Genomic DNA, 7,695 nt, shown 5'->3' on the forward strand with positions numbered 1-7,695 from the left:
TGCTTAGATAGCATTTGGGAGCAAAAAATTGTTTAAGATGATCTACTGGCTTTTCAGGGGGTTGACAGCTTATCCCTTCTATTTCAGAAGGAAGAAAGTGGAAGTTGCTAGTGGAAAGAGCAGACTGCCAACACGTTTTAGGAAGACACTATGTATGAACATGAGACGGATAATAGAATGACCGGATTTTGGAGATAATAACAGAAGGCCCATATGAAGCTAATTTCAACTAATTTCGCTGTTTTGACAGTGAAACAGAAATTGATACAAATCCACTCAGAAACATCATGGAATGCACATTATCAATTCTGAATAATTAAGAAGTTTCTCTGTCCCTTCAGACAATCACAAAGTCTAAACCAGTTGCTCCAAATCCTTCCTTACAGTAAATGATTCAAATTAGAGAACCAAGGAGCAGATACCTTTGCAAAACAATTTAAGTACTGCCTGCTATGCTGCAATGAAGTTGCACAGGGAGTTGGCACAGAAGCATGCAATTCCAGTGTCCTACTCTCTCTTCTAAATGCTCTCTGGGTGACTTGGAGTAAATTCCAAGGGACTGACATGCCTGAATTCCAAATAGCACATCTGAAAATACCTGCTTGCAGGTAGCTTTGATGTCCAGAAAGAAAACCATTTCCTCTCCACATGCACCCTACTTGGGAGCTTGCCAGGAGAAAGAAAAGGGACAATAACTGCCCTGTCCTTCAGGCTGGCAGATGTTCTCACAGATGTATTCCCCAACCTGCCATGACAGCAAATGCTACATCACCTTCTCCAAGAGACCTCTCTCATCCAGCCAACTAATGGTCACCAGAGAAGCTCAAACTGGCCAAAGACTCCTTAAATATCTCCTGCACATCTCAAATACCAAGGAGGGGAAAAAAAGGTAGTGTTTCCCACCAGTGTCTCAACCCAAGCAAGCCTGTTACAGTACGTGCTGAAAACTTCAATACTTCTGGCCAAAAGCATCTTACTGTTATTTGTAAGGAGAGGAAGGCTGTACCCATATGCATAGCGCAGGGCAGCCTGCCCACACCTCCTGAACCCAGAAGCCACATGCTGCAAGGCTGCATTTGGCAGTGCTCCTCTCCCTTCCCCATCAGCCTCCCCACAGAAGATAGGGATAATTGCTTTCTACCTCCAGGAGGATAAGTGCCTTAAACCTTTGGAGAGACTCAGATACTGCACTGACCAAAGCCAGTGCAAATACCAGAACTGAAACTGAAAGTGATAATAACAGGTCAGAAAGATGACTAAAAGGGTAATAAATCCCTACAGAGACCTAAGCTACTGAGACTCAGTGCTCAAGTCTGTCGATATAGTCAGCCACGAGAGCTGTTGGGGCATCAAACACTCAAAATCTGTCACCTCCACATCCAGCCAGAGAGCAAGGTGAGGGAACAAGCACCATATGAGCAGAGGACTTTTCATCTCTCCATTCCATTTGTCCCATAAAATACACAGACATGTCAAATACAAAATGTATTTTCAAAGAAAAAGCACTTCTGGTTTAAAATACGTAGCAACTTTACAGAACAGATCAAAGAAAATGACTTTAGTAAGGACTAAGCTACTTTAAAAATGGTTCATTCTGATACAATCATTAAAGTAGTATTTCTATGTATTTTTCTAACATTGTCTGGGTAAGGAAAAATACCTAGTGTAAGACCACAGTGGTTGAAATCAGGCCCCATAGCTCACTAACCTTTATGGCAGTGAGAATGATACACCTGTGGCAGGATTTACTGGACTGCTAAAAACTTACTTGCAACCCCAGGTCAGAAATACTTGGGGCCTGCCAGCCCACTTCTAAGTGAGACCTGAAACACAGCAGGACCCAACACCATGGCTCAACTACTCTCCCTCAGGTTGAGAAAGCTGCATGTTGGGAACAAGGGACAGAAATCCTCAGAACAATAAAGCTTAAATCCAGTGAGACTGGAGAACAAGGCATCATGTAGTAAACTGTCCTGGCCTTCCAATTTCTGAAGCAACTCATGAAATCCTGCTCCCACCTTCCCTCCCATTGTTTGCTACAAAATGTTTATTTCTGTATTTACTAGAAAGAATAAACACACATTTATTGGTGAGATTCAGTTTCCTTATTTCACAGCAACAGCAGAGCAGATAAGGAGGTGGATGAGGAGGTGGTGGGGCCAAAACATGAGGTAACTGTGGGAGTGGGAAGGGAGGAGAAAGAAACTGCCAGATGAGCCCACTGACTATTCCTGCTCCCCCATAGTACCTGTCAGTTTATCCACCTGTAAATTGATCTGCAAATAGCTGCTTTATGTTTCAAATTATGGTGTCAACATTTATGATGTGGTAAGCTGACGGCCTGTCAGCGGTTCTGTTTAAGATAGTTTGCCAGTTTTCCACTATTTATTCCAATTTTTAAAATATACCTCAAAAGCAAACAGGTATTGTACTGCAGTCAATTTTACTTATTGCTGATTTCCTTTTATTATTATTATTATTAAATAAAACATGTGTCATTAGGCAGTAATGCTTTTAGTCATATACTTGAAAGTGCTGCGTTTCAAATGCCGTTTTACTGTCAAAAGGATAGCAGTTTCCATTATAAAATTATGACTGAGTCATTCTAAACCTCTTGAAAAGCCATACATCACATCAGGCTGATCCCAAAAAGACCATTAGACATGAGTTGTCCCTCCTCATTCCAGTAATTCCACCGCAGTAAATTTTCAAGTTAATGGGATCGTTCCTATAACTAAAATAAATGTACAGCGCCGAGGCTACGTGGCGCTGTTACAGAAAGCACATAAGGAGCTGCTCCAGTACACAAAAAGAATAAATTCCTCTCAGAACTCTGCTGAGCAGTGCCACGTGCCCAGGATTGCCCATCCTGCATACACAAAGCATGCACACGCTACCTGCACCTACAACACTGCAAAAAAAATGCAATAGCCATGTGAACGTGCAACAGATGAAGCTAAGTTATACAGAGCAATATATGCAAAACAAAAAGTTCACGTGTCTATTTTTACCCAAAGCATTTGACTAATAGAAATGGATGGATGAGAAATAAGAGGATTTTCACACCTGCTTCTACAAAACACGTTGAAAAAGAACTGCATTCAATGGTTAATGATAAACACTGTGATGTTACACCTAAATATTCATTTAGCCAGTGCTCCACGACAGAAATTATACATCAGTATGGAGCAAAACACACTGAAGTCAAGTCATTTAGAACAGGTAGGCTCATTCTGGGCTCTGTCATGAATAATCTGCAAATTACCACCTTCCGCTATTTTTGCCTCTACCAGACCCGCCCCTTTAATTGCATTCACATTCCTTTATTCAAATCAAAAAATGATACATCAAGAGAAACTGTGCTTCAAAAATCCCCACTAGATTTCAGAGGGGGAGGATCAAACTCAGGACTTTAGGACTAGAAGGTGGTTCTTCAGCTTAAATCCCTAAAACCAGTGCAACACATACCACACGTCATAGACACTTTGCCTTCTTCACCTTCCCTCTAAGTCAATATCCGTTATTGAAACTGCATTTCTTCTCATCTGCTTTAAAGTAACCCACTGTGATAGCACCTCCTTCTCAGCGCTGGCTTATGCTGAAAAGCCCTTGAAGTGAAATACACCTTCTATTTAAGGACAATTATGCTTGCAAGTTGTTGAGTTACTTTGTTCCAAGCATGCAGAATATCCCAGATACTCTATTCTTTTGGGACTTGGCGTACGTGGCACTTTTTGAGATCATCTGGGTGAAGACCTGCAAACCAACTCCAACCCGCAGGCTATGTGTAACAAACCATGAAGTTTGGGGTGACGGGAGGCATGGGGTGCATGTCTCCAAGTATTTCCTTTGTTTGTTCTATCTTTTCCATAAATAATTTATAAAAGCCACTTCCCAAGCACCAGAATGATTTAAAACATGCATTTCTAAACCAAAGGAGGTACAGGGAACCCATCTGTCCATTGCAGGGCTGCCTCTGGTGCCTGGGACAGGTCACAAGGTGCTGCCAGTGGGGGAAAAAATAAGAAAGAAAGAAAGAAAAAAAAAAGACTCAATCCACACAGCAAATCTATTCAGGTTCACACAGACCATTGCTTCAAAAGTGCAAGGCTACCGTAAATATATAATCCAAGTAATTACAGTATCAACACCTTTTCACCCCCTCCCAGGCTGAAGCAATGTGTTTCTGATTGCTATCACAATAGCAAACGTATTTTATTTCTGTGGAAAGCCCTAAGTTCATTCAAGCACAATGGTAACTTGAGGGCAGCAGCTCCCTGCACATTTTCATAGGCAATGCATCTGAAAGCAGTCAGCTACTTGTGAAATACCCACGTTTCCAAATTATATGTAATATTGTCACAGCGCTCTTTGGAATATTTGCATTGTAACAGGTTTCTGAATTTGTAAAAGCAGTCAAAGGGAGGAGGGAAACCTCTAATTGTAACGAATGAACTCTGTTAACAGCTAGACAATACCCGGGATGTGAAATAGCATTGAGCCCTCATCCTTCACAGCACGTCTGGCTTTTAATACACAGCTTGAGAAAAGAGCAGCCGAAATACAAATTGCTTTTATTTCTTCAGAAGAAGAAAACAGGGCAGAAATTTAATTCAGTTTCCCCAATATTCACTCTGCAACCTGTAACTGAAGATACCTAATGGACATTAACAATACTTCCACACACAAAAAAACATATGTCAGGAGCTGCTGAAACTCAGCTGCACTTTCCAAAAGCTATTTTCAGCCTATGGATCCCAAACAACTCATTCTTTTCTCCCTTCAAATCTTAGCGTAGATTACTAAAGAGCTTTCCCCATAGTCTCTGTGTGCTAGAGGGTAAGACAGGAACAAGGAGTTGCCAACTGTACGTATCTTGTCCTGCAACGCCACTGTGTATCACAGTAAGCTTTAGTAAAACAGAAAACGTGGAGTTTGTGAACACAGCAATTACATAGTTGCACAGAGGATGGGAAATGTTCATACATGTTATATACAAAGACTGCTAGTTGTTTTTTAACCACGCTGAGCAGAACGATGGATAACAGCAAGACCCACGACAACCAATGCAAACAACTTCATAAAACGTTCTCAGCTCTGAGACTGCCACCTCCACCCCAGCAAAGGCAAAACCTCCCACCAGCTGGGCAGGACAGCCAGTCCCAGGGGAGGGGTTCTCTGCAGAACCCGTAAGCAGCCAAAGCCAACTTTTTAAACCCAAATCGACGTCAAGTGTGAGCACACCCGGACAGGCAGGTGAACCCATCCCAGGAGCGGGGTTGTTCGGCAGCAGTCGGCTGACAGCAGCCAGAGCAGCGCGGGGCTGCAGGATGGGGCCCATTGCTGTCCCACTCGGGGAGAGACAAAGCCGTTTCAAGAATGCCCGAAGCAACGCATATCCTGGACGCTAAACACACGACCACTAAGGCTGGGAAAAAAAGCCTCTAAGATCATCCAGCCCAACCAGCGACCCATCCCACCGTGCCCACCGACCGCGTCCGTCAGCGCCACATCGCTACAGCTCTTGAACACCTCCGGGGACAGTGACGTCCCTGGGCAGCCTGTGCCCACACCTCACTCCTCTGAGATTTGCCCTAATATTGAACGTGAAACATCCATGCACTTAAAAGAGCAGCGTTTTCCCCTCCCTCTGTACTTCTCGTTCGAGTCGCGATTGGCATTATTTGCACCCTGCCACAACAAATTACAGCTCGCCGGCCACCTCGGGCCGCGTCTTTGACATGCTGCCGATTGCTCTCCTCGCCGCCCCCCGCATCCCTCCTCCCACCAAAGGACTTTCGCAAATGACTGCGAATTGCAGTTACTGCGCATCACAAAAGCAGCCTGCATCCCCCTCCGGGATGCTCAAGTTCCCCATCCCCTGCTTTACCACCTCAGCCTGCATAAGGATGCCAAAAAATAATGAAAAGGGGGGGGAAGGAGGGAAAGGGAAAAAAAACTAAGGAATAAAAAAGAAAAGCATGGAAGCGCCCCGCTGGACAGGAGAGCTCAACGTGTATTTAAGGCTGCCGGCTTCCCGGGGATTTCAGACGCCCCAAAGCAGCGCAGCTCGGCGATGCGGCGCTGCGGGCTGAGCGTGGCTGCGTTCCGAGGCACGAAGTCAGCGCGCTGCGGGGAGCGGGAGCCCCGCGGACACCCCGAGCTGCGTGAGCTCCTCGCCCGTTCACCTGTGCAACTCCCCGGCTGCACGCACACCTGTGCAAGCCACCAGCACCCGGCAGAACGCGTTCGCTCGCTTTCCAAGCTCGCCCCCGTAAAATGCTACGACATCGAATAAAAGCAGCCCGACGTGGGGCTCTGCCCCGACCACCCCGTCCCCGCTCACCCTCGCTGCCCGGGCTGGCCAGCAGGCTCCGGAGCGCGGCGCACAGCAGCAGGCACGTCCAGCCGGGAGCCGGCCCCCCGGCACGGCCGCCACCGCCCCGCAGCCCCATCCCGCCGCCCCTCAGCGCATGGGTCGGGGTCGGGACGGGGCGGGCAGGCAGCGCGCCGCGGCTCCGCTCCGCTCCCGTCCAGCCGCCGGCGCGACTGGGGAGCCGGGAGGCGGGGACGAGGGAGGCGGCCCCGTGCCACAGCCGAGGAGACGCCCCTGACGGGGCGGACCCGGCGTTGCCGCCCCGTGCGGGAACGGAGCTCCCCGCGGCGGGGGGCGCCCCGGCGGCCGGCCCGAAAATAGCGGTCCCGGGGTCGGCTGTGGGTGCCTGCGGGGTGGCCCCGTGTTGTGCGCGCGCCCCCAGCCACGGCTTCACTCTCAGCTCATCCCACCCACATCTCTGAGCAAACCTCAGAGAAAGGGTGGTCGCCATCCATTAAAACAAAAATACCGCAAGAACAGCACAAGCCGGCGTACAGCTAGGTGCGCTTCTGGCAGGTGGGATGCTGTTTCTCAGCTATGTTCCACCTTTCTGCCGGCAGGGCACAGTTTTGTTTCCTCTGGTGAAATTTCTGACTTTTGGTCAAGACAAGGCCCTAATTGCTTCCTGAAAACAAACGAACAACGGCAACAAAACCAACAACAACTCCCATATACACCAAAACTTACTCGTTGGAGGTTTCCTCACCTGCAGCCCGTAGCCCTGCCTCAGGACAACTAAATAACAAAACTGAGCCTGGTAGGTGCACCTGCAGCAGAGGTGATGGGTGACCTTGCGGTGCCTCCTTTGTGCCACTGCTCTGTGGGGAGACCCTTCAGCCTCCTCAGCTCCAGATGAGGCTGACAGCCACGTTGCAGGATTAGCTAAATCATAACGCTGTAAGGCCCTATAAACTATACTTTGCGTTTCCCCATTGCCAAGATTCTGGCCTGTTCATGTTAGAAAAAGTACTGAAGACTGAGTACTTGCAAATGCAAGGCTGTCTCTCCAAAGGGCACGTTTCAGGTTCAGAGCTTCAAGCAAATTGCAAGTTACATCACAAAGTCCCAGCATTAAGAGGAGATCCAGATGGCCAGTTTTCTATGCATTCAGTCTTTAACCAGGAATTTCTGATTATGCAGGCTCTCTACAGTGGCATCACTCATTCTTTACTCAAACAGAAGCTAGACAGTGTGTTTCTTTGCACCCTCGTACCACATGTGAACCATCTGGGCTATCACCAAAACATATACGTAATCCTGAACTGTATTGTTTTCAGAAGCATTTGCTCGTGATGCAAGAGGATGCTGTACCTCACGAG

At 47.2% G+C, this 7,695-nt stretch overlaps 1 protein-coding gene across 1 annotated transcript in view; it reads right to left on the reverse strand.

Moving 5' to 3' along the window:
* The window catches only part of EPHA5 (EPH receptor A5), a 196,769-nt gene extending 189,942 nt beyond the window's left edge, over positions 1–6,827 (reverse strand). The window contains exon 1 of the mRNA XM_015861732.3: positions 6,347–6,827. Coding sequence (XP_015717218.2) covers positions 6,347–6,827 — 481 coding nt within the window. The remainder of the gene's footprint in view (positions 1–6,346) is intronic.
* Positions 6,828–7,695: the final 868 nt, after the last annotated feature.

The sequence above is a fragment of the Coturnix japonica genome, chromosome 4 (assembly GCF_054131305.1).
Source record: "Coturnix japonica strain WE chromosome 4, WE-NBRP24, whole genome shotgun sequence".
Taxonomy (NCBI): Eukaryota; Metazoa; Chordata; class Aves; order Galliformes; family Phasianidae; genus Coturnix; species Coturnix japonica.